We start from the raw sequence: 27,099 nt of genomic DNA on the forward strand, positions 1-27,099 counted from the left end.
CACCCTGGGGCACACAAAGACCACCAACACCTCCAGGCAGCTGCATCCTAAGCGAAAGCCCAGCCTAGGCTGCCCCTAGAGCAGGACTCCCCTCACGCCTCCCACCCAGGGACGTGCCAGGAAGGGCTCCCTTCGCAGGCTGCTGAAACGGAGCAGAAAACTGAGAGCAGCAGGTTTTGCTTCCTCTCTAAGTTCATGGAAAAAGGATCCGGCTGACGCAGCAGTTCCAGCTCTTGCTCCACATTGCTTCGCTTTGCGTTCGTGATCACTTTGGTGTGCGTTTCTGCAGCATCCCCGCTCAGCGCCAACGCCTACCCGGCCAGCCTTGCTTACGAGGGACGCAGCTGGCCTGTGCCTGCAGAGCCACCGCTCCGCTACGGACTCACCCGGAGGGCAATTACTGGAAGTGAAACCAGAACCACGTGGCTGGTGACAACTGGTGTATAAAAAATTAATGCCTATTGCTCTGTAAGAGTAAATAAAGATCAAGTGGTTCACAGTAAGTCATTTTGGCTCGGAACAAAAGGTCTGTATTTCACCGAGGTGGAACGGAGAAATCTGCAAGGAACGTCACAGAAACGAGCTCCAAAACTGAAATGCATTTTTTTTGTCTACAGTAGCACCTGTAGGTCTCACGCAACATGATAGCCCCATAATGCCTCGTTCAGATGTGAAGAGAACAGGGTGTGTGTGTCCCAAAGAGAAGACAGTTAAGCCTACCTGTCTTTGTAGTACCCTGTTGCTTCCAATGCTGGAACAGGGCCCTTTGCACCAAGCGTGCTACCTCTGCGTCAGCAAGAACCGCGGCGTGGCAGCCAAGGGGAAGCGCCTGGGTCGGCGTTGGAGCTGACAGACCTTGCAACTCACTGGGATGCTCACTGCTGAGCTTTCAATTATGCCTTCACACACATTCACCAGTATATTTCTGACTTCAGGACCAGCACAGGGCACACAGATCTGTTTGTCGTTGCATTTCCAGGGAAACACTTTGTCCCTTGCATGTATCAGCATTTTCAAGCTAGCGAGTTCCCAAAAGTCTTTACATTCCCAGAAACACAAAGCCTTCAATAAACATTCTCCTGCTCTCAGCTTGCAGCCTATGTGCCAGTCTAGCCAGCCAAAAATTTAATTTTAAACAGCATCAATTGCCCTAAAACCAGCTTCTTTGGCCAAACCTCCCCTTGCCCCCACCATGTGGGTGACCTGCACGAAGGAAGTGCACAGCTGGGGCTGGAGTTTTGCCCACGCTGTTCCCGAGCAGCCTGGATAACCTGTACATAGCTGCCTGTGCACTCACTTACCGGCTGTGGCTTACAATGGGGGAAAAAAAAAAAAAAGAAAAAAAAAGTAGTCTTATCTTTCTGTCATCTCAAAGATGCACAGATTGGGGTGGACAAACTGGAGGCTGCCCAAAACCCACAGCTGTCTGGCTGCCGTCTGGCTTGCGGTAACTGCGCTGCAACCCCTCGCTTTAATTTGAGCAAGATTCATTTCGATTCAGCTCAGACACCTCCTTAGCGTAGATAAACTGCACCAAAATAAGCCCTCGTGAAGTGAATGTGTCCACCCATGTGTTTACATTGGCCTACGTCGACTTATGTTCACTCCACCGAAGCTGGTGCGATCGAAGCGTGGGCAGGATCGCCCAGAACGACAAGCCCAGACCCCCCCCCCGGCCCCGAAACCCTGGAGGAGGATGCCTGGGAGGTGGGGGGAGGCTCCCAATGCCCCCAGCCCCACAGCAGGGCAGGCTCGGGAGCTCTCCCAGCCCGGCTCAATGCCACCACTGTGCTCCCGGGGCCGCAGAGGGGCTCGCGGTGCTGGTGGCACGGGGATGGCCTCGGCGGATGGCTCGCTCTTTGTGCGTGCGTCCGCAGCGGGGTGACCCAGTAAACAGCTGAAGCAGAGAAAACGCACGAACAATCCAGGGCAGGGAGGCAGCAGCGAGGGGCTGCTGGTGAAAGGAATAAAAGCGAGCCTTTGTTCGCCGGCCGTGCCCCTCGCACCCAACTCCCACCCCGGCCGGCGTGACGTCGGGTGCCTCCATTTGCTGCGGAGCCGCGGGCTGACCCTGGCTGGTCCCAGCCTCCTCCTGCCACCCGCAGCCCCCTCCACATCCCAGCTGTGGGCTTCTGGCCACCCCTTTGCTCCAGATAGGGCTGCCATGGGGCTGAGCGGGGGACATTTTGCCCTTGGATGGCTCCCTGCCACCTCTTCCCCTCCCTGCGGCTGCTTTGCTGCCTGTGGGAAGCTGGAAGGGAGAAGAGCAAGCGCTTTTGCCTTGTAATCAAGAAAATCTCAGCTTCAGAGCATTACTTAACTAGGTGTCAACGAGGCAGTAGGTGCTATATAAGCAGGTACAGAGGCAGGAGTCAACAAGCCGACACCTGGGGGGCCTGCAGTCAGGATGCTAAGTCAACTAAGTTGGTCTGATTTCCACAGCTGAAGCAACTGAGAGTTTAATTTTAATTGGCACCTTTGGAGAGAAAACAACTGGAAAGAAAAAAAAAACCTAGCTGGTGTCAAGTGCCTGAACATGCACTCCGGGAGCCCAAGCAGCGAGGCTTGGACCCGAGCCCTGCCCTGGGAGCTGGGTGTGCCGGATCCTTCACATCCAGAGAGGCTGTGGCAGGAGAAAGACGGGTGTCTGGGGTGGGATGTGTCCCCCCCAGCCCCAATTCCCTCCCTAGTTACTAGGACCCATATCCCTATGCCTGTAAATGCGGCTCCTGCAGCTGACCCTGTCTGAGCATCAGCCAGAGAGGGACCTGCAGCAGCAAACCCTCTGCCAGCATTACCCAAAATGTGGGGGGTGCCTGGGAGAGAGCGGGCAGCTTCAAGCGGGGTTATTCCACTTTCCCATCTACCCTCCCCTTACAGGCAGTCATTCCCTCACATCACAAAGCTTTTTTTTGTGACAAAACTACACCAAAGCCTCGCTGTGCTGCATGCAGCACTGGGTGAACCAGCATGGGCCTCGCTGGGCTCATCTGCTGTCCTGGGCTAGATGGATGCCTGGTACTAGGGCTGAGCATCCCCATGGCTTGCCCTCTGCTTCAAAATGTTTCAAAATGAGTTTTTGGGACAAATCCAACCAAAAAGTTGACTCACAAAATGACAGTGGGACAGCGTCAGTGCAAAGTGGGAGGCAGCACCCACATTCCTGCCCCGGCTCCTTTCACGTGACATTGCCCGGACCAAGCTGGGTCATCAAGCCTCGAGCATTCCCCTCCTCTTAGGGGCAACTTTTGCAGAGGAATGTGCTGAAATCTGTGGAAATGAGGACTGGGAGAGAGGGGTTTTGTGGGGTGCCACCCCAACGAAGCAGCCGAGGGAAGGAGCACTTTGTGTGACGCCCACAGCGCACCATGGCTGTGCTCTGAGTCACCACCAAGCACGAGCTGCGAGGGAGCCCAGCCCCGGCTGTCCCAGTGCCAGCTCCCACTGCAGCTCTGGGATGGGATCTCGCAGCCTGTGCCATCCAGAAAATCAGAAATCCCAGCGAGATGGCCACCAGCAGCCTTGGGCTGCTTACTGTGCCCTGCCCAGTGTGGCTGCCGGATGGTTTCCTGAGCCGAGGCCAGACCTAGAGCAACCCGAGCCCAGCACACATCATTTCACGACCAAAACACCAACCTCAGAGGTGAGGGCTCTCAGCTTTTGTGTCACCATGGAGACACGACCACTGCAAAGGGCAGGGAAACACTGTGGTTTTGCTCCCTGACATGAAGAGCAGCTCTGGTAAGACGGGTAGCAAGCCCTTCAAAACCAGGTCTCCACACAGGCCCTCGGCTCAGCTGCTGTTTGTTAAAGTGTGGTTAGCAGAAAGAAAAGCCACACTAAAAATAATGCCTCAGCATTCCAGATTAAGTTGCCTCTGATGACTTTCCTCTCCAATCTGTGCTGTTTGCAAGTCAAAACAACTTTTTATTATTTTTTTTTCCCCTCTGCCGCCAGCTCTGAGGACGTGGCCTGCTGTCTGGCAACTGGAGCCACCTCCATCCTGCCTCCACAGTGCCTGGGGTCCTGGCGTGCAGGGCCAGGGGACACCTTGCCCCATCCCATAGCAGGGCTCGTTGACATACTGATGGTGGAACAAAAGCAAACTCAGTGCCGCTGAGGTATGCAAGATAAACAGGCCACGTGTATGCCTCTGTGGTGCTTCATCCCCACCAGTGTTTCACTGTCACATAACTACCGGCCATCAGGTGTGCTAAACTCTCGCTGGTTACCTAATAAAAACGTGGTGCCCTGTAGGAACCTGTACAAACGCAGCCCTAGCTGTCGGCTTTAGGGATTGTTTGCATATCATAAACACGAACCAAACCAAAGGCAGGGAGAGGAGCGGCGGTGCTGGGCGCTGCAGCCACCACTTCATCGCACTGAGGCAGATCGGCATGAGCTCGCTGCCAAGATTTGGGAAGGACTTCTGCCTCTGGGAGAGCTGCTGCCAGGTGTTACGGGAACAAAAGGCCACTCCACAAGAGCCCTTCTGCAAACACAGCATTACACGCGTGAGCACAGCCACTTCAGTGTTGGCCAGCCGCAGCACCCCAAGCCGGCTCGTCAGGCAGCGCCTGCTTCCTGCCCCTCGCTTATCAGGCCCCAGCCGATCCCCGGGGAGCGGCTGGGATCACTCGTGCCAGAGCTGAGGGCTCCCTAACAGCTCAGGAGCAAAGTCCAGGCACATCGGTATTGCAGAGGGTGCTGTGCAAGCTGGATGGGCTCTGGGGGTCAGGGCTGCACCGTGTGGTCAGTCCCAGTGGTGGTACAGGAACGAGAAACTCTGACAATTTAAGGAGCCAAACTACTCGGTTCTTCTTCCACCACCCACAGCTCTTTCAGGCTTGTACAGAGGCTGCGATATGGTTTCAGCGTGATGCTCAGCCAGTTTCTCTCAAGCACCAAGCACCTCCTCATACGACCATTCACGCCAGGCTCATCTTTCAGCGCACAGATGCAGAGTGAAGGTCCCGCAGGCCTTTGACGAGCAACACACTTTTTGGGGAGGCCAAGGATGCTGCCCTCGTGTCTAACCCGGCACTGTGCACAGGAAGAGCACGGGATAAACAAAGCAATGTATGGAAGGCCTCCCCCCAGCTGCAGCGTGCTCCCTCGCCCGCCACAACCAGCCTTGTGTCCAAATCCTGCTCCTTGGCTACAGCCTTCTCCTCCCCCCTTGCTGGGTCCATGGGAGATAGAGAAATATTTGAGAACTGAAACAGCCCTGCTGCAAGTATGCATCCAAATAAAAGGAACACAACTGCTTGGAAAACAGTCACTCAGTCAGCTCTGGAGATAAGAGTGCTAGAGAAAGTACAAGCAGGGGGTGCCCAGCCTTTACATGTGGTCTGCAGTGACCTAAATAAGCTCTCTGCTCCTTCAATTACATGTCCCTTGGGGGATGCAGCAGCCGGCAATTAGAGAGGCAGAAAGGGTGATGGAGAAGCCACTCATGGTGAAGTCAGACCTATGGCCAGAACAACTCGTACGGCCCTGAAAACAGGCTGTGCTCTGGCCTGAAATGTAGGATGGCAGCTGCCAACCACCCAGCACCACAGCAGAGGAGCTGAGCGAGTGAGACATCCTTGCAGCTCAGCAGTCCTTTTGCTCTTTTCCTGAAACTTCCATCCTTTTGCTCTTTTCCTGCAAAATCTGAGCTCATTCCACCCCCAAACCTGGGCATGGGGAAGTGTAGAAACTCTCTAAGCTTGCATTTAGTTGTCCCAATCCCACACCCACAGCTGGGACATAAAGGGCCGTAGCAGAATGACAGAGTGATCTGGGGGGGCTCTGGAGGGCCAAGTGAGGACCCTGGGGACCGAACAAGATTTCTGCCAGGGCTGCCAATCCAGCACTGAAGCCTCAGTGAGATCCCTACCCCTATGGAAACAGGGCACGGCGGCCCCTGAGTAACACGATCCTTATACAAGCACATTTTGGAACCTCTCCCCAGCTTCTAACGATATCAAATAATAATCAAAAATCCCTCCCGCCTCTGTTCTTCCCCTCCTGCAGCAGCCACCAACAATCAGCATCTCAGCTTGCTCCCAGCCTCGCCGCCGCCTCCAAACCCTTCTGGAAGGGAGCCACAAGGCAGGTCCTCAACCGAGGAGTACCAGCAGATGATGTTCATCTCGCAAATTGCTCGGGGCATATCAGGTTGTGCCTCAGGGAGGGGAAGAGGCTGGGAGAAAAGGATCTTCTTCCACAGGCACCACTGGAAGCTAAAAGAAAATGGCTTTTAAGAGAGATCTTCACCCCTCCTTCCCGGCTATAAAGCAAAAGCACTGACCTCCAAGGCATCTGGGCTGAGCAATTCAAGTTTTCGAGGATGTGTTTAGCAACTGAAAGTCTCCTAATTGTTCAGAAAACAAATAGAGCCAAAATAGCAACAATACAAGCTTTTTCAATATGCGTCAGCCCTCGCCATTTGTCTGGAGATTCAGTGATGCCAGTCTCATGAAAGTTTCAGTCTGTGTCATCTGCAGTTGTGCTTACAGCACGCATCTCCAGCAAGGAGCAGGAGGAGAACCACCAAATAAATTCGCACTAGGACACTCACCGCTGATTTGAGTTGGATTAGAACCGAAAAGGACAAAGCAAAAGGTGTGCAAAGCAGCTTGGCCAGCTAGAGAGGCTCCGTATAAACTTTCAGTTTCCCATGGTTAACATCAGCAGGAGAACGCTTGGCAGCACGTGGCTGCGAGCCCTCGAACAGCCACCTCGGTGCGGTGCCTGGGAGATCGATACCGTTGCTTGGGATACAGGCAAAGGGCCCTGCCACTGACAGCCACCCGCAGGGGCTCAGCAGAAAACAGGATCCATGTTCCCCACCACCTGTTGAGCAGCTTTCCAGGGATCCTCTCTATTCCCCTGGGACCAGGCATGGTCCCCAGCAGCTGGCACGGCCCCGAGCCCAGCTCTGTGCCAGTGCAGGGCCGAGGGGGGATCACAGCCCTTGGTTTCCAACACAGGGACAAAGTGGAGCTCGGCAAAACAGCGATGGTCTACAGGGGGCATTCAAATAATCCGCCTTCTCTTCCCAGGGTGTATCTCGCAGAGAAACCTTACCCGGGGATTACAACCACACCAGGCTGCTGCCAGCACAGTTGTCGCAGCAACTCTGCTTTCTCTGCCTTTTGGCATGCTTTCCCCGGTTGTGCAGTGTAACGACAGCGAGCAAAACCCGCTCCACACGACCCAGAGAACAACACGAAGCCCTCAGCCAGGAGCATGAGGAGGTGAGAGGCTCTCAAAGAGCCTCCGAGCTGCTCGAGAGGCAGTGGGTCACCAAACCCCGCTCCGGGCTGTGCCTTTCCTCGCCTCCGCTCACAAACGGATGGCACGGAGGAAGGAAGAATTTGTCAGCAAGTTCCTCGGGGCCAGGAGGAAAGCCCAGGCGCTGGGATGCAGCACGTTAAGCAGCACGGAGCCACGTTACGGCCCAGAGGGGAAACCTGGGCAGCGAGGACAGCAGAGGAGGGCTGGAGGACGCTCGCCTCTCTCTGCTATGCCGAGGCCACGCAAAGCCACTCTCAGCCCCCAAAACTTCGCTTTCACAGCCTCCATTCCTCGTGCTACAGCAAAATCCCTCCCGAGGTGCAAGGCCTCATCCCCTGGGGTGCATGGGACAGCTTCCCGGGGGGGGGGAGAAGCACGACGAGCCTCATCGCCCCTCTTCTGCCCCCTCCCTGCTCCTCTCGCTCCCCCTGCCAAAAGCGCGGCCCTGCAGCCTCCCAGAGCGCGGCGGGCCGGAGAGGCTGGACTTCCTGCCAGACATAACACGAACCAGATGATGTGCGCCGAACAATGTCAGCACGCCCACCCCCAGGAGAGAGGAGCAGAGTGGAGGGGGGGGAAGCAAGCTGGATGATGTTTTTGTGAACTCTCAGCAGAGCTGACCACCAGGCCGGAGGAGAGCTGGTACGGCCGGAGCCTGAGCTAATCCCATCCCCGGCCGAGCAGGACTTTGTAGTGCAGGTTATGGGATGGATCCTTTGGAGCAGGGAGAAGGAGCCACCGCTGCTGAAATGCTGGCTCTCCTCGCCGGATATCTGCACAGTAACGTGGAGGTTTCAGCGGTGATCCCCCTCCAGCCACCCCCCTCCAGCGGGAAGCAGCCAGAGCCACCAAGCACATCTGCAGCTGGCTCTAAATCCCAGCAAAGCCAGGCTCCTGCCCCGCGCTGATTTAACCCCTGTGCCGCCAGCCTTCCTCTGAACCAGCTCTGAATGCCAAAACCCTCCTCCAGCTGAGCTGCTCCTAACACGCCGCTTACTCAGAATCAATGACATTCCTGGCGTGCAGGAGACGATCATCCATTACGAAGAAAAAAGGCAGAGCTCTGACTCAGATGGTTCTGGGTGCCTCTGCCTCCACCTCCACGCACAGCTGCCATCAACAAACCCGTCGGGCTGAGACCTCCAGGGGACCGGCTCTGAGGCGCCCAGGGTCGAATCCAGAGCAGCACAAATATTTTGCATCCTCCAGCAAAGCCCTCCCGGTGCCCATAGCCTTCCCAGGGGACGCTTATGGGGCTTGGATGAGCCTGAAGCCCTCACGGGCAGCTCAGATCCGAGCAGTTTCCTGCCTCCAGCAGCCAGGGAGCTCAAACGAGTTATTAGGGCCCCCGTTTTTAGCAATCTGCCCCCTTGCCCTGGTTGCTCTGAGGGAGGAGAGCCCCTTAGCTTCCCCCAGCAGAGCCCAGTCCGCCAGCCCCTCGATGGCCCAGGGAGGGAGCGCAGAGCCGAGCAGGGGCACCCGGTTATTTAATAAATGGAAAGAAATAATAAACAGCCTGCCCCCAGCTGTCCCCATACTTAACCCTGGTTTCTCTCATCCTGCAAACCAGCCCCAAACCACAAAGGGGCGAGCACCAGAGCTCCACTCCCTGCGGGCTGCGCCCCCCGTACCCTCTCCAAAACTCACCGCATCCCCCCCCAAAAAAAACAAAACAAACAAACAAAAAAAACCACCAGTCTCCTCGCTCACCTCCAGCGGGGGCAGGTCGGGGTCGAGCTGGGTGAAGCTGTGCAGCACCACGGGGCTGCTCTCGCCAGCCACCTCCAACCTCACGCCGCCCCAAAGGCTCCGCGCCCGCCGGCAGCCCTCGAACATCTTCTCGGGGGCGGGCGCGGCGGCGGCATGGTGCCGGCGGCTCACCATGGGCACCGCATCCCCGGCCAGCCCCGGGATAAAGCGGGGAGGGGCAGGGCCCCCCCAACCCTAAACCTAACCCCTGAACCCCCTAACCCTAAGCCTAGAGGGCTGGGGGGGCGCGGGGAGGCGGCGGAGCAGCCCCGATGGCAGCGCGGAGCCGAGCGCTGGTTTCCTCCCCCAAAAGCCTCCGCCCGCCCCGGGGGCTGGCCCGGCACGGCTCGGCTCGGCCCCCCGGGGGACGGAGCAGGGAAAGGAAGGAGGAGGGGGGAGTTTCCAAAGGGGGCTGCCCCCCCAGCACAGCACGGAGCTGGGGGAAAAAGGGGGAAAAAGGGGAAAAAGGGGGCGCAGGGGGGCGAGGCGTGGAGGTGCCCCTGGGGGGACGTGGTGCTGAGAGGGGGGATTCACGCCCCCAGGTTGGGAGCACCGGGGTCCTGAGAGCACCGCACCCAAAACCCAGCGTGAAATGTGACCCTACTAAATCTGGGTCCGCGTGGGGGTTGACGGTGCGTGGTAATGCTCAGCCAGGTTGCATCTCAGCACGGGGGCTCAGCCCCCACGGTGCTGTCTGTGCTCAAAGCACTGCCCAGCCCCAGCTGGGCTTTATGGGGTGGTGGCCCCATGGAGATGAAGGGACATTTGTGGGGCCCTATTGCAAGCCAGTGCCAGGAGAAGGGTCTGATCCCGTCCCCGTGTCAGCTCCCAGTGCACAGGGTCCTGGGCACCAGCGTATGGCCCAGCAGGGACACAGGGAAAGGGAGACTGGGCTGGGGGACATTAGGGTTATGAATCCCATTTTAGAGCAGCTCTGAGCCCCCAAGCCCCTGCTGAAACCACACCACATAACTTTGCTTTGAGAGGCAAAGAAAAACAGGCAGACCTGCTCCTCATTCATCACCCCTCCGTGCTCTCACCCTCCCCTGCCTCTTCCCCTTCCCTCCTCACGCCCTGCTGATAAACTGCATCGCAGTTGCTGCTGACACCACCAAAACCCAGACTTTTACGCCTCAGCTCTCTCTGCACAGCTGAAATAACATCAGCCTCCCAGGCCGGCCAGCCCCACGGCTTTATTTCCAAGGAGAAGAACATGGAGCCACGCTCTGCACAGCCAGCTCTGCCCAGGGCACCACCGCCTGCACCTCCTGCCCGGGCAGGAAAGGATTAACAACGCTGCCAGGGCTGCAACACTCTTCAAACTTGAAAATTTACCAGGCAGGAGGATGAGCGAGGACAATGCGGGCTATTGTCCTGCTTATCTGGAGCCGCAGAGGGTCAAGGGGACCTCCAGGGACACCCTGGGAAAGGGGACACAGCCCTGAGCAAGGGGCTTTGCACCGCCCGAGGCAGCCCCGTGATTTTGGGGTGCTCCCCTGGGGGCGATGCTGATTTTACCGCTGCCGTGTCGTGTGGAGCCCGCGTGATACAGCGAGATGTGCTATAAAATGTGATGGTCACACGCATCGTTTAGTTGGGTGCGTGCAGGAATCAGGCAGCGCCCGGATGGGAAAGCTGATGCCACCCCTCTGGGCTGTGGGGTCTGGTCTCTGGGAGAGGAGACCCAGTTTTCCATGGGTACTCGGCTCTCGGGGTGGTGAAACTGCAGCCCACAATGGGAATCACTTGACTCTGCCCACGTGCACATCACAGATAATAGCAGCACTCATCTGCAGCTGGCAAAACCCTGCACAGCCCTCCAGCTCCGCCTGACCTCTATGGAAAGTTGCAGCTCTGTTTGATGGGCAATTTTCACCGGTCCCTCGGCTGACCACTAAAGACAGTTTCAGGGGAGAAACACTTTTGATAATGGATAATAAATAATATAAAGCAGGAAGGCAACTGAGAGGGTTTAAAAATAGCCAGCCAGTTTCCTTTCTCCTCTCCTGGGAACCTTCTGGGCCTGAAAAGCAAAACACTCAAAGCGGGGTCAGGAGCCCAAGTTCAGGATGTTTGCTCAGCGCAGCTAACCCCAAACACTCAGCCTTCAGGGGCCAAGCTCTTGAGAACCGTGAGACTTGAAACAAATAACTTTTCGGGGCTCCGTCTTTGCCTCTAAGCGTGGAGCTGAAAGGCACCACTTGGATCACACCCTCAAGCTTCTTCTCCCCTACACCCTTGAAGGTCAAGAAATTTTTGAAAGTTACCATGATTTTATACGTGGGTGACTCCTGGAGCAGGGCATTTAAGGAAACCATCGACGATTGAGTGACTCATTAAAAAAAAATAATAATCATTTTACATTTGGCAAACTCAGCAAAAGCTTTTCACAACACACCGAGCACTTTGCATTGACGTCAGCCGTAAATGTCCCGACGACTTCAGCAGGCGCAGGAGCAGAGACGGGTGCAGGAACCGGGTGCTGCGGGAAATCCCTCACTTGGTTTCTTTCCATCACCCTGCGATGAGCTTTTGACTGAATAAACACAAACCCTTGCACTTCCAAATCACAAACCTGCCCTCATCTGCCACAGCCTCCAGCCTTCAGGCTTCCCCACGCGGCTAACGATGCGGAACGGGTAACGACCAGGGGCTTCTGCAAACGCTACGCCAGTTCCCAACAGCTTTGGGGCAGCACCTGCAGGCTCAGACCTTGGCTTCTCTCTCAATACCAGGGCTCAGCACACACCCTGAGTTGTCTCCCCAGCACATTTGAGCCCTGAGCTCATCCCACAGCCCCTGAGCATCCCCCAGCTCCCCCAGCCCTGCCGACGGCTGCCCTCCTTCACTTTCTTCCACTGGTCCAACACAGCTTCCTGCGGGACACGACTCGCGCTGACCCTGTTCCCATACTCCACATCATCGGGGCTTTTCCCCATCAGTCAGGAGTCTGGGAACACAAAGTTTGGGAACGGGAGTCGTCACATTATCGTGGCTGGCACCAGCTCAACAAAACACATCGGGTCAGTCCCCGCAGCACTCCGTACCCTCCTCGTGTCATAGGGGCTGGGGAAGCCCTTTGCGTCCCTGTTTGTAAGGCACTTGGGAGGCAAAGCGCTGTTGATAGAAAAGAATTATTAACTGGAAGTGGGGCTGTCTGTTACCGCTTGCTTTGAGTCCTGAACCAAAACTTTCTGGGTGTTCAGATTTTCATTGGAAACTTTCACTTCCACTGCCCCCACCTCTCCAAGGCCCAGGCTTCTACTGGAAAATTACTATTATTATTATGAGCGTTTCTTATAAAACAAAGAACCAGCACCACTTCCTCTTCTCCTCCGGGGAAAAAACCTCACAGCTTCTGCAAGACGGGGCAGTGGTATCAGTGCTCTCAGTATCCCCTGCACGCCAATGTGAGGTTAGAGCAGCAGCTCCCAGAGTTTATTTGGGGACCGATGGATCCCACCCAGCCCCATCTCTCACAGCCCCAGTTCTCACTCATGATCACGATCCATGCCAGTTTTTAACCAGATTTTAGGGGCGAGCCAGACACCGCTGGCCAGGGTGTTTTAGGAATCCCTCAGCCCAGCTGTTCAGACCCAGGTTTGGGGCATTTCTTGGGCCCTTTCCCTCCACACGAGCTCTTTGTGCTGGCAGGGGAAGGCTGAACCTCTCCATCCCGCTCTGCTGGGCTTGCTTTCCTGCAGCCCCCGCGTGCAGCTGGGCCGCAGCACCTCCTGCGGAGCCTCCTGCGGAGCCTGAAGCTCGGCGGTGGCAGCGTAATTATGCCACCAGCCTGGAAAACTAACGAGCTTGCAGGAATTATTTCCACTCCATCCTAACGCTCACACCATCCGCTTTGCCATAATATTTGAGCGTCTTGCCTTAGGGCAGCAGGTGATAACGTAAGCCTCGGGTTTTCAGACCTGCTGACCTCTAGAATTCGGCAGAACAAGGCCGGCACGGGGCGCACAGGGAAATCAAAGCCACTTTCTGCGAAACAACTGACCACAGCACACCTCGTGTGGACGCTTCTGGGGAAAGGCGCATGGGGACGTTGCCACAAGAAGTCACGCAGCCACGTACGGTGAAAAGAAAATACCCAGAAAAAAAAAAAAAAAAAGAGGCAAAACATGACTGCTAACATTGAAACACACCCAGAAGGCCAAAGACAACAAGCTCCATCTTGGGAACAGCACCAAGAGACCTCACGGCGCTTCGCAGGGCGGCCAGCAGCAGGGGGATGCAGTGAAACAACCACAGCAGCTTGCCCAGGGCTGGTTGTTTTTTTGGGGAGGATCACTGGATCCCCAAGAGCTTTTAGCACCAGGCATCCCCATGTCAAGCAGGAGCTGCTGCCTCTCCCCTTCAGTTGAACTTTGGGCTCCCAGAGCCGAGGTCAGCGGGCACGGGGCTGCTGCAGCCGGACACACCGCAGACAGGGAGACATCTTTCTTGAGCCATTTGTCTTGAAAGGCGGCTTTTATCTCCCTATCACCTTTCTGCCGGAATGTTTCAGTCAGCTCTTTTAACAAATACCACCTAAGGTGCTCGTAACCAAAAGAAAAACAGGAAAAACATTTTTCTGTGTTGCTTAGCAATCAGCATACGGCCAGCTCGGGGCTCCCAGGTGCTCTGAATTACTGCAGCTTTCACCCTTGCTTGCACTCCTCCGCCGGATAGCAGCGAAAAGGCAAACCACTGGTAGGAAAGAGAAAGGTTACGAAGCCACAGGAATTGGCAGGGAAAGACAGGAATGGGTGTAACCCCTGAAGATATGATAATTTCCTTTCCGAAATCAAAACGGGCCCTCTCATCCACCAGGAAAATAAGACGGCGTGGTGAGATTTCATAATGTGTGCCAGAAATACAGAGTTGTTGGTTGCTGACATGGGGCAAGGAGTTGGCAAAGCACCCCTGGGCCTTGCAGGGTCCCTGCCATGCTGCTTCCCAAAGGGAACTCAACCCATAACGGGATTCCCTGGGCATTATTGAGTGTTTCCTTCTCCCCCATGCCCCCTTCCAGCCTGCTGCAGCTCCCTACAAATCACCCGGATGGCAAAAAGGGCTCCCCACGGCCAGGTGGGGTGCCTGGACTGACACAGAGCAGGGCTCGGGCTCTGCTCACCTTTCAAGGTACCTTCAAGGGCAGCGAGCACATTTTTCCAGCGCCGGTAAGGAGCCGAACTGACACGTTCAGCTGAATCTCGTAAAAGGAGCCTCTCGGAAACACGAGGACCTGGCAGCGGACCAACGGAGAAATCCCGACGGATAACAAAGAAACCTTGCTCATCGCCAGCTCCTTACCCTGGCACATTTTCCAGCACCGTGAGCATCCCCCGGTGCTGAAACATGTCTGGGCACACGTAGGGGAGGGAACGGGGCCGTGGAGCTGCTAAGAGGCCCAAGAGAAGAGCACAAAGGCAGGGGAGCAGCGCACGGAGCTGATGCATCATGCAGGACTGTGTCCAGAGCTAAACGTGGGACCCACGCAGGCTGCAGAGCCACGCTGAGCAGAACTATAGGCAGCAAAGGGCAAACGGACTCAGAACAGCCTGGGTTTAATGCAGAGTTAGCCCAAAATAGGAGTGAGGTGGAACAGATTGAAATGCCAGATCCTGGAAATACGCGAAGCAGCAGCAAGGTGCACCGCACGCAGAGCGCTAATGCCACAAGTAAATATCTGAGGTTACTTGAAACAAAGAAATCCAGCTAAACAGGAACAGAGCCCTTTAACCGGGGATATGGAAAAGGATGTTCCAACAATGGCCCTGCACCTCCTCCAGCCGCACAAGCGTCAGGGAAAGCATACATCAAAACCTGGGCACGTCGGGAAGCCGCGGTGCAAGCTGCAGGGAAGCTGGCTTGGTTTGGAGCGAGGGGAGAAGCCTGGAGGCAGCCGCAGAGCGTGGTGACAGCGTGTCTGGTGGTGAGAAGCCAGGGCCAGGAGCGGGGCAGGGCCACGGGACAGGAGAGCATCCAGGTGCTCGCCGACACCGACAGCACCCGGGCCAAATCCCCTTGGTCGGGGCAGAGCGCAGCAAGTGGAGATGGAAGTATCCCACTTTAACACTTTCTGGTGTCCCCATGAGAGGCAGGAAAGGAGCCTGGCAAGAGCTGGAAAGGGAAAATCTGACTGTCCAGAGCCCGAGCCGGGTCTCGCCCCGATGAGACACACGGCCACATGGCTGAAAAGTCAATGAAGAACTGCAAGTGTCTTTCGCCCTTCCCAGGTATTGTCAGACCCTCAGAGGATGTTTAAAAAAGCCAAATCGTTTTCCCCTTGGTAAGAGCCACTTGAAAAGGTTTCCTCTCTGCATTGTTTCAGCAGGGGGAAGTTATTCCGGCGCGTCCCCCCGACGGCCAGCACGGCGCTTTTTGTCGGGCTTGCCTGGCGCGGCGGAGCAGCGCTCTTCCCAGCAATGCCATCCGCCGGGGGCACGGGGCCAGCTTCATCTCTCGGTTTCGGTGGCACAAACAGCAGCAGCGCTGAGTCACAGCACAGCACCGGGTCCAGCCACGGCACTGCTGGCCCTCCAGGTCGTGATTTATGCTCTTCTTCCTCGGAGTCTTGGCTCCAGGGATCGCGGCGAGCGCCGAAGAATTTCGGTTTTCATTAAAATAACAAGGTCATCCTGCGAGTGCTGGAACTGCTCGGGTCTCATTTCCTACGGTTTTGTGTCTCGAGGCCGCCCTCGGTGCCTAAAAATGTACGAACCGAGACTGAAAATGTTTTTGTGGTTACAGCGTTTGTAAGCGGCGTCTCCCACGTGGATTTTCTGGTGTCTAATAATACACGAGCTCATGCTACAGCTGTTTCGGGGGCATTTACAAGATTCCTTTCCTCCACTCAGCTACCTCCTCTCATCGGTTTTGCATAGATCTAATGATCTGCGAGCCCTCCGCCAGATTTGCATGAAGCGGGCCAGCAGGTTGAGAAGTCACCCGGGGCGGGAGGCCACAGACAGGCAGACAGCAGCTCGCCGTTAACCTCATTTCGGGAGGAAAAAAGAGTTTTCCACCCCCTTGTTGCAGGGAAGAAGGTTGGGAAATGTGACCCGGGTGTTTTTAGGTGGGTCTGATCCAGCTTCGGCGGGACTTTTGGCAAGACATCGCAGCACCCGGCTGCATCCTACCCCCATGAGCATCTCCCTCCATCAGCTCTCACGGCCCCGACGGGTTGGGCTGATTAACCCACTGCCGAGCAGCCCGCGTGTTGATTTTTTTTCATCTCAGCAGCCAAGATCATTACGTATTGACGGTTAATTACCCCGTTGCTGTTTGCGACACGCTGCTGCGGGGCTGTGTCAGGGTTTCCATGACACGCAGCCGTGCAACGTGGCAGCACGCAGGTACATCACCGGGCTGGCGCGTGCCGAGGCACCTCCCTGCCAAAGCCAGAGCCCCGTGGAGCTTCCCTTCGGAGCCTCCCTTCCCTTCGGAGCCTTCCTTTCCCTTCCCAACATCCACATCCACTTGCAAAGCTCTTTTCTGGAGCAGCCTCGTGGCGAGGGGGCCCCTGGAATTTGCGGTTTGTCGGAGGTCTCGGATGGGGTCGGCTGCCAGGATGCAGCCTTGTGCTGACCCCAAAACAACCAGGGATGGAGGCCCACGGGTGCAGGGCGTCGAGCCCCGTGCAGTGGGAAATGGTGGAGCTGTGCCCCGCAGCCCAGCCGCCTCCCGCTTCCCTCTGCCAAACGGGAAGGGAAATCCGGGATTTTCACAATTTCTTTTGATCCCTCTCACTCGCACCCAGCAGGCGGGCAGGGATTAATCCCTGTTTCCCAGCTCCAGCAGCTCGGGGGCTGCCCAGGCAGGAGGAAACCCCCCGAGCTGCCAGACCCTGGGGGGGGCTCCATCCTCCCATCCCTGTGGCCCCAGAGCTGCCCCCGGCTGCTGGGGTCAGTCAGCCCGGAGGCTGCTGCTAAAAATGACGTTTCCCCTCCGACCTCTCTGTTCACAGTTCTTGGTTTGTGCTCGGTTTCCAGGATGGGAAATAGAAGGGCTGGGGGGAGAGGGGGTTGCTCTGATGAAAGACAAAAAGGAAACAGTCTCTCAGACCAAGGCACACAGAAGCCTAAAGGGAGAAGAAAAGGAAAAGTAGAAGGGGTTATTTTTAGGGTTTTTTTTTTTTGGATGCTATTTCCCAGCAGACTGAGAGCGAGCAGTGTCCCAGCATCACTGGGGGTGTTGCTCTGTATTTGCTGCCCTGTTGCCAGCATCACGGCCACCACCAGACGCTACGAGCCCATTGCATAGCTCACCTCAAACAGCTCCTTGATGTACCAAAGCCAAGGGCCTGATCCTGCCCGCTGCCCTCAGGAGCCGTCAACAGGAGCAGGTCAGGGATTGCCAGCTCGCAGGATGCCCCCAGAGCCAGGGCACCCCGAACCAGCGGGAGCTGGGAGGGAAGCAAGGAGCTGGGATGAGGAGACGCCTGCACGAGGCTGCACAGCAGAGGACGCCAGTAAAATCAGCAAGTCAGCCTGCAGATATTAACAGCCTTCGTGGTTCATAACTTTGGGTCTTCACTTTAAGAGAGAGAAAGTTCCTCACCGTGTAGGCACAGGGGAAGGCGAGCACCGGGGATGCTGCTCTCAGCCAGCCCCGGCACCGAGGGGACACCTGAAAGCCTCGGCCGTGGACTGCAGCTCCCCGCAGCAGCAGACAGCCTGCGTGCCCCACGCACATGGCCCCAGGAGTTAAAAACACCAAATATCACGAGTTCTGCCCAAAGTGAGCCACCAGCCCGCCTGCACGTTGCAGCATGGTCAGAGGGAACCGCTGCCCTGCCAGGCGGCATCCCCCGTGAGCCATCTCCTCGGGGTGGGACGGAGCCGACCCTCACTGCAATACCAAAATGTTTCAGGGACACCGAGCGCTGTGAGAGAGGAGCTGGTGTCAGCAAGAAGCACCCCTGTGCCCCTGCCAAGCCGCAGGTGGGCTCTGCAAGGCTCCTTCCCACTTGGAAGGAACCACCACTGCCCCCGAGCCCGATGTGGCTCAGCAGAGCGGTGCCGGCACGCTCACGGCACGGTGTCACGGCAGCTGTGCCCGCAGCCCTGCTCCGAGCCCCAAGGTGAAGGGACAGAGGACAACGTGCTGTCCCAGAGGGACCTCGTGGCACCGAGCTGCCAGGGGGCAGCTGCAGCCAGGGTGCTGGGACAGAGCCAGTGACCGCCAGAAGCACGCGGGCGCTGGGAGCTGTGTGAGGCGCTCCACCGAGCTCGACGGCCCTCGTGGTGTCATCGGGATGGGGAAATGAGAGCAGGGAGAGAGAAAACGGGGAGAAGAGAGCCCATCTCACCTGAGAGAGCACAGGAGGCTGAGCCCACGCCTCTAGGAAGCACAAGTCTAGAGGAAAAGCTGCAAGGGGCAAGCTCTTACACTACCCCCGGATTTTGGGCAGCAACTGGGGCTAAACGATGGGGAGGAGGAAGAGCACAGCGACAGGGCAACGCTCCAGGACATCTCTCTGAACATTAAATCACATTCCCAGTGACAGTTAGGGGTAACGCCACCCAAAACAGTGGCTTTGCCTTGACTTGTACCAGCAGAGGATGCAGCATGAGGTATTTTACCAATTTTTCTTTGCAATTTCTACTCCGCAGCTACGGGCACGCACAGACCCAGCCAATCTCTCATAAAAACACTGACCACAGATCAGTCCGACAGCGACTGGAAGCATCAGCGCCTCCTGCACTTGCAGCACAGGGAGCATTAGCATTGCTTTGATCCCACCAGTAACCCCCAGTCTGCACGTGGGACCCCCCCCAAGCCACCGGCTGGGGCTGCGATGACGAGAGGCCGGGCAGGACGAGTCCCGGGCACTGGGGCAGGCTCTGCTCGAGGCTCCAGAGGTCTGGGCTCTCATTTTGGTTTGGCAACCCTCGTCTGCCCGGCTGCATCACTGCGGTCCTGCTGACTGCTTATTAAAGTGGCACCAGCCCAGCACGCCCACGGCTCCACTCCCCTCGTGGATTTGGTCGGGGAGCTCGCAGGAACGTGGAGGTGAAGCCTCCAGCGGCGTTAGCACCCAGGAACCAAACGCAGCAGCAGCCATCGGTGACCCGCTCCCCCGTCCCTATAGCCCAGGGTGAAAGCTCAGCCCAGGAACCACCACTGCCCCCAAAGCTCCCAGGATGGCCACTTGCAAAGGCACCACGAGCAAGAAGCACACCCGTGTCGCCTCAAAAACATTTGCATGCTCTGAACCCATGGGGCAGCCTCGCCAGGGGGGTGAATCCCAGCCCCCAGGGAGGCAGGGATGCAGTGGGGGGGGTTCTGCTGCTTCCCACAAGTCCTGGGATTTTACAGCGCTCTCCTGGAATTCTGCTCTCGCGGATGAGCACTCAGCCGGGGTGACTTTTTCCGTAGTTTTGCAGTTTTCCTCTAAAACGCCAAGTGATGATTCACCCGAGGGGAAAGGAGAGTTTGGCCAAAAGACAGAGGATGGAGGGATTTGTTGTTTTTGTCTGTAATTGTGGTCAGGAAACAGTCCCAGCGCTCATTTTCAGCTCCTCCCTCCTGATAACATCTACCATGCACAGGCAGTGGAAAAGAAGCAGCCTTTGATATAAACACGACAAAGCGTTTGATTCATTGCAGGGCTGTTTTCAGCGACTGCTTCACCCCTGCGCCTGGGACCGACCCGTGACCCCTGCAGGCTCCAGCTCCTCGTCCCCACGGGTGGAAGCCCACCCGACCCCCGGTGGGCAAAGCCACGCCAGGGAGGGATGCTGCAGGGGGCTGTGCGTGCTGAGTCTCTGGGCAGGGCTTGGTCACCAGCAAGGGTTCACCAGCAGGACAAAAGGTTTGCACACCGTGCGTCCCCACACTCACCAGCTCATCCCATCACCCCAAAAACACCCGCTGCATCCATGGGAGGGAGCTGAGCCTTGGTGGCTCAGGATGGGGAGAGCGTCTGCCTCCCTTCCAGAGGCACTCATCCTCCCAAGCGTGGTGAGGAAGGCTGATTTCCAGCCCCTGCACAACCAGCTCCATCAGCCCTGGCGCAGGGCAGGTCGTGGAGGAGCAGACTGAGCCCCCAGGGCAGCCCCGGGCAGGATTCATCCCCTGCCATCTATCAGCGCTCCGTGCTCCTGAGGAACGGAGCTGGAAATCAGTAACTCATTAGTGTTGATCTCCAAGTTTTTCTTCTACGTGCCAGGAGATGCCATTACACCCAAGGTACCCGGGCTGCAGTCAGCTAAAAGATGAAAAGCCCAAGCGAACGAGATCCCTGAGCGCAGCAGGGAATAAACCTGGGCTACGGCAAACCTGGGGACCGACCGCTCGCTCCCATCTCCAGCTCCTCCGGGCCTGGCTCTAAGGTCAAACCAAGCTTTTATCTCCTCCTGCACATCAGTACATTGGGAAAAAAAAATAATATTAGAGGAATAAATTAGCATGCGAAATGTAATTTAACTAATTAGCCCACTGGAGTGGAAAATATTTGCTAACTGCTTTGAAGTCAAACCTGCTGCGCTCACGAGGGCGTCACCAGGGAGCAAGGACAAGGGGGTGCTGGTGCCTTCCCCCGACAGCTTCCCAAAGCTTGGGGCATGGAATGGACCCCCTGGGATGTGCCCAGGCAGTGGCACCGTTGTCCCTGTCCCCAGATACTGCCAAGGAAGCCAACAAAGCAGCTCCACCCTACGAGGGAAGGGCCGAGGTGCCCCAAAAGCCGTTACATGGCTTGTGACAGCCCGCTCGTTGATTTCCCCATTTCCCAGAGACAGAAACCGTTACTCTTTTATTAGCCAAGGTTTGGAAATCCCTCCCCATCGTAGCACGAGAAGCGCCCTGAGAAATTTTGCAACCGCTCGGGTGGGTTTTGAAAGGGAGGGACTGGCAGCCCCAGCGACAGCCAGCGAGGGGACGGAAACGAGAGCCACCTCTACCCTGGTGCCAGCCCCTGGATGTGGCCACGGGGTGCCCACGTCCCTTCCTCCCTCCTTTAGCTGCAAAGGGCAAACAAGTGGGGAGAGGCAGGGGGCACCCCGAAGAGCAGCGGGGCACGGTGACACAGCTGGGATGCTGCTCTGGCTCCCTCCCCGTGATGCAGATTTGTTTTCTCCGCTCCCATCCCTGCCTCCTGTGGACCTGCCCGGGTGCTCCCTCGCTCGCAGCAGGTTGGGGTCAGTGCTGCTGGGCGGCGTTCGGCCACTCGTTAGTGCGGCCCCTGGACCCCGTCCACTTATTAGAGCTCTGCTCAAATGCATGCATCTGAAGTCCCCACGTAACAGTCCCTGATCTTCTCCCAAATTCCCTGCACCACCTCCAAGGGGAAAGGCAATCCGCGAGCCTGCAGGGGCTGAAGCAGAGCGGGAGGTGCCACCCGGAGAGGTGACAGCGTGGGGACAGCCCCGGGTGGACACGAGGCACCGATCCCTGTGGCTGGGGGAGCTCCTTGGCTGCCAGCGAGGACTTTCCCCATCGCTCCTCGCCCGGGGTTTCCCCGCTGCGGGGGCTCCAAGCACGGAGAGGTGCCGGCGCTGCGGGGGTGCAGCCGCCTCGCCCCCGCTTTCTGGGAGAAGGGAAGGCAGCGAGCAGCCCCGGTTTCCTTCACGCAAACCCACGAGGCACTCAGGCGGAGCCCCAGGTCGAGTGGAAACGGGGATGCTGGAGAACGTGCTCCCAGCGGTTGGGGTTTCCATCCCCTTCCATCCTGCACAACGGAGGAAACGCCCCGGTGGTGACAGAGGGCTGGGGACACCAAGCAGAAAAAAATCCCTCCGACGGGGCACAACCCCCTTAATTATTATTATTTTTTCCATTCGGCAATGAAACCACGGATACAATCAGCAAACGGAGCTCATTTTGAGCAACCCAGGGCAGGGCATCCCCACGCCCCATCCCAGCCACTGCCCGGGCGGGCTCCGATCTCCAGCGCTGGTGAATCCTGAGGATCCCACAGCACACCGCGGGGAAACCCAGCCCCAGGTATGGCTACGGCGAGCTGTGAGCTGCTGACAAATCAAGCTCGATGAGAATAAAGCACCCAGCTGCGAGGTCAGCACCTTCCTCCCGCGCTCCAGCACCCCGCAGGCTGCCTTCGCCTCCCTCCTTCTCTCCCTGCCACGCTTTCGGGGCGCGTTCCCAGCCCCGGCACGCCCTGCTGGCTCTGCAGTGACCGTCACAGGTATCCTCATTAGCACAGCGGCACCCACGGTGCTGGCAAAACCCCCTGGGGTGTTTCTAAATATAGGAGCTCCCTGCGAGCCCATCCCTGCAGAGGAGCTGGGCTGGGCTGGGGCTGCCCACTCCTGCCAGGATCCGGCACGGTGCCCGCAGGGGAGCCCTCCCTCCTCCGAGGGCTCCTCTCGGTGTCATTTTCTCCCTTTAAGCACGCAGGTGATGCAGAAGAGAAGGTAACGTTCACCACCATACCCTAACTGCTCTCCACCAGGAAAAAAAATGCAGATTTAAGGCCCCTGCGGTGAGGACGAACGCTGAGCACGCACGGCAAGAGCGGGGGCTTCCCCTGCTCCCCAGGCAGAGGCAGCTCTGCCCCGAATGCTGGCGGCACCTGGAGCGCATCCCAAATCCTCGCGGAGCTGGGATGCTGCCTGCTCACCCACCACGAGCTGGGGGAAGCACTGCCCCTACGTTGGGGTCCCCAGCAGCTTTGGGGCAGGGCTCTCTCCTGCACAATCGGGTTCCCGGTGCGTTCCTGCGAGGGGCAGAGTTAAGGTGATGATGGGCACCGCGAGCCACGCTTTGGGAAATCTGCCCTGGTGCTGCAGCCAGCGCCACTTTGTGCATCCAAGCCCTGCCCTTTGCTGCAGCCGAGCGGGCAGGAGCGGTGCCCACGCTGCCAGCGGGATCAGACAAGGCAGCCCCGAGCTCTGCCACCACCTCCAAGCCGTCCCCAGGCAGGACGCCCGCAAGAAACCTGCCCTCCTGCACCGAGCACCACCGCGAGTCTCCCACCCAGCGGGGAGCTTCCCCTGCCTCCCCGACTCCTCCTTTCATCTTGGATTTTGCAAGAGACAAGGCGCAGGCTGGCTCCAAACGCAGCTCTTGGGGAGGAAAAGGCTGCGCCGGGAGGCGGTGCCACCTTCTTGGCACCTTCAACTTTGCCACAAGTCCACCAGCCCCGGCCAAGTGCCGGGGTGGGGTCACGGCTCCTCTCTGCCCCCTGCACGCCCACCCCGGCCCCGGAGCCCCCGCGGGGGCTGGCGGCCGCCTCGCCTGCCACTTACATCGTCATCCTGCACGCTCAGGGGGATATCCAACATGCACATCTGCACGGGCTGCACCAGAGCCTTCTGCACGTTGAACAAAGGTTTCGCCTCCATCTTCCCAGGCGCGGAGGGGCTGCTCATTCTCCTCTCTCTCTCTGCCGCCGCTCCTCTTGCAGGAGGGGCTCCAGGCCAGGCAGGGAAGCAGACCGGAGATCTCTCCCTGCTCGATTTTTCTCAGCGCATCTTGCCAACAGCCTCCGCCGCCGCCGCCGCTGCTGCTGCTGCTCCGAGCGCCCTTATTTCCTTCCTCGCAAATCAAAGGGCTGCCAGGAGCCGCACCGCGAGGCTGTGTGCGCGCGTGTGTGAGCGAGCGCGCCCGTGTGCGTGTGCGTGTGTGCAGCGGGCGATGCTCCCGTGGCCGGAGGAGCAGCCCTTTGGGAGCAGCAGCCCTTTGGGAGCATGCCTCGGCACGCTGCCTCGCCAGCCGCTCCTTGCTTGCTCTCCCGGCGATGCCGGTGCCGGCTCCCACCTCGCTGCAAGCCTCATCTGCATGCGCGGCACTCGCGGATCCCGCGCATTGTCCCCGACACACAACAGGTCCTGCCTGCCGTGGATTCCTGCCTGCGATCAGGCTGGGTCCGCAGAGGCTACAGTTTTTCCCTCCGGCTGTTGTGGCAGGCAAACAGGCAGAGCTGGAAGGATGAGAGGGTGTGAGGCAGGGAGCATGCCTGATCCGGGCGGGAGCCTCCCCTTTTCTTGCCTTCTCCTCTTCCATCCCCGCTTCCCATTGTCGGAGGCAGGTTCAGATCAACACCTTTCTGCACTCCCAGGACCACAGCGAGGCTGAAATAATTCACACCCAGAGAGAGGCTGGGAGCCCGATGGCACTGGAAGTGCAGCGGGGCACCGAACAAAGGCAGCGGGCACTGGAGATTTGGGGTCAGTCCCGCGTGGGAAGTTTCGCCCAGGCGAGCACGGATCCTGCTGCCTTCTGCACCCCAGGGAGCCCACAGCTCCAAAAAGGAGTTCAGCTGGGGGGAGAGCGGCACACTGGCGTGTTTTAGGTACGAAGAGCATCTTCCTACACCTTCCTGCAGTATTTGCACCAATCCCTTCATGGGGTGTGAGAGAGGCACTGACACTCGCACCAGGGGTGCAGACAAGGCGAATGGGGGCAGCAGCAGGCCCCGATTTGGGGTTCCCCTTGCTGCACACAGGGCAGAGGCACAGGATGGTGCAGCCCAGTCCCTGCTTTCCCAAAGCCCGCAGCAGGGCTATGGGTTTTGGGGCTGCACTGGGGAATCCAGCCGAGCCCCACTCTGCACAGGGCAGGCACCATCTCCGGGGTCATCTCCCAGCCTGGTAATATTATGGGAACTGCCTGATCCTTTTTTGTAGTGCCAAGGCAGTGCCACAGCCCAGGGAACACCCCGGCACGGAGTCACCGTCTCGCTATGTCCCGGTGCCTCATTGCTGCCATCACCGGCCACGCAACCTGCCCCAGGCACGGGCAGCGCCCGCAGCCCAGCTCCCAGGAAAGGTGACTCAGAGCTGCACCGAGCCCCCGCGCGGGTTCCTCGCCGCCCCACGACAGCTCAGCAGAGCAGGGCTTTCCAGTAACAACCTTCCAGTAACAAACTGGGCTTGGCCAGCTGGGATTGCACCTTCTGATGGGGCTGAGCGACTGCAGCACCATCCCGAGAAGCGCTCGCCACCGGGACGTCTGCAGCAGAAGCGGACGGGAAAAGTTCCCCCAGCACCAAACCAGCCCGGACAGGACGATCCCATCCCACTCCACCTCCACCCTGGGTGAGCTACGATCCCAAACCCTCTGTCAGCAGCAGCCCCAAAGCCCTGTGCCCATCCCGATGGGGTAACAGATCCCCAGCACGGGACAGAGCCCACGGAGTGGGGAGGGCTGGAGGAGAAACTTTCCCCTGGCTCCCCTCACCCCCGCGTCGGGCAGCAGCTCCATCCCAGCCCCTGGTGCTTCCCTGTTTCGTTTTGCATTGGGGTTTTGTTGTTTCCTGCACATTCGGCAGGAACGGGACCTCGCTGCTTCGCTGCTCTAACTGGGAAAATGCCCTTTTCCAGTAAGAGCCTCGGCAGGAGCAGAGAAATGGTGACACCTCCACCAGCTGCAGCCTGCTCCCGGCTGCTCTGCTGCTGCCCCAGAGAAACCAGCTCCTGGCTGGGGCCGCGCATCCGTCCCTCACAGCCTCTGCTACCCAAAATGCATCATTTGGGCTCATCGGGATGGACCGTGACCGAGTCACCCTGTCGGTGGATGCAGGTTTTGGGGACAAACTCGTGCACAGGAGGGTTTCAGTGCCCAGCACACGGTGCAGGCACTCAGACTGCTCCAAAAGCAGCGCCCGACCTCTCCCAGCCCATCAGCCGCTCCCACCACCGAGCGACTCGCTCCTGAGGACGAAGCCCCCGTCCGAGGAAGGCTGACCCTGGCGCTTTATGGAGTCGAGCATCAAAGGCTTCCACGAAACGAAAGGAATCCCACGGCAGGAACAATGGCAGGTTTGTTTTGCCAAGGAAATTGCGACTCCACGAATTGTCCCCGAGCCCAACCAGCGCAGCGCCCCGCGGGTGCAGGAGAACGCCCGGCTTCGGGGAAATGATGCAAAGCCCACGGGTTTATTTTCACTGGGTAAGGGCGACAGAAAGGCAAAGGGGAAACGGAGCAGCACGACAAGGGGAAAGCGAGTGGAAAATCCCAGCCGCTCTTCCCCTTCGATACCGATCGGTAATAGGAAGAGGAAACCTGCTTTCGAAAGTACAGAAATCCCAGCCCGGTGGCATCCCTCTGCAGAAACCGGGCGGTTACGGGAAGCCCACGGGCACACCTCGAGGGGCAGAGCAGGCTCGGACCTGTGCATGGGTGTCCTGTAGGTGGGTGTCCCATGGGTGGGTGTCCCACAGGGCTTCCAAGGGACCTGAGCAGGCATGACACCAAGTCCCCAGCGAAAACCAAGGGCAGCTCGTGGTGTATAACCCCACTCAAAACCCGCCTTGTCCCAAGCGAGTTAAGAGAACAAACCCCACTCATTTTTAACCGCACCCTCATTTTTAGGCATTTACTTCAAGGAGCCGCCCCTGCACCCTCCAAGTTCCGCTCCTGACAGCGGCCCCAGCCTGAATAAATGCCTGAGCTCCCCAGAAGGGACACGTATGCAAAATTAATCCTCAATCGAGCCCATGTGAGGCACGAGCTGGCCATTTAATGGGTGTGGAGCAGCAATTACCACCACAAAGTGAAAGCCAGCAAGCGTTGAGGGGGGGAAGCAATTAGTTTCCTTGGGATTCCTCCACACGTTTGTCACTTGAGGGATTTCCATGTCCAAACTCCTCCGGGGGTGGGAAGGCACCCCAGGAGCCTCCAGGTCCCACGGGGAGGGGACGGGGACGCGTCCCCATCGCCCCCCACCGCGGTGCCTGGATGCGGCCGCTCGGAACCAGTCACCATGGAGACGGTCACTGCAGCAACGCGCGGGGATGCGAGGACCAAGGGGGGGATGTGGGGACCAGAGGGGGATGCCAACGAGGCCGAGGACCACTTTCCCCCTAGAAAAGGGCCAGGAGGTGCCCACAAGCCCCCTTTCTGCTTCCGAGGCCGTTTCCCTGCATCAGGAGCACAACCGGGCTCTGCCGCTCGTGCTCCAGCTGCCGTGTCCCATGCCAAGAGCGCTTTATCCTGTCGGAATGGGTCCCACGGGAGCTGCTAATACCGAGCTGTCACGGAGGGAGCTGCTGGAGGCTGCCATGGTAACGCTGGGATGGGGTTTCCATCACGACCTCCCCTCGGGGATGGAGCCCAGGATGGGGGCACCCACGCCGCAGCCCCCGGGTGCAGGTGGCTGGGCGCAGG

General features: G+C 58.2%; 1 protein-coding gene across 4 annotated transcripts in view; it reads right to left on the bottom strand.

Annotated features, from left to right (window-relative positions):
- RALGDS (ral guanine nucleotide dissociation stimulator) overlaps positions 1 to 27,099 on the bottom strand; it is a 45,943-nt gene that overhangs the window by 12,119 nt on the left and 6,725 nt on the right. For 2 of the 4 annotated variants that reach the window (XM_032200603.1, XM_032200601.1), the window contains exon 1: positions 8,995 to 9,261. The exons of 1 other annotated variant lie outside the window; for it this stretch is intronic. In XM_032200603.1, the coding sequence (XP_032056494.1) occupies positions 8,995 to 9,168 (174 nt within the window). In that variant the 5' untranslated portion in view covers positions 9,169 to 9,261. Of the gene's footprint in view, positions 1 to 8,994; positions 9,262 to 23,237; positions 23,348 to 27,099 lie in introns of those variants that run through there. One more of the 4 variants, XM_032200602.1, reaches the window with a different exon arrangement.

This window comes from Aythya fuligula, chromosome 19 (genome assembly GCF_009819795.1).
Source record: "Aythya fuligula isolate bAytFul2 chromosome 19, bAytFul2.pri, whole genome shotgun sequence".
Taxonomy (NCBI): Eukaryota; Metazoa; Chordata; class Aves; order Anseriformes; family Anatidae; genus Aythya; species Aythya fuligula.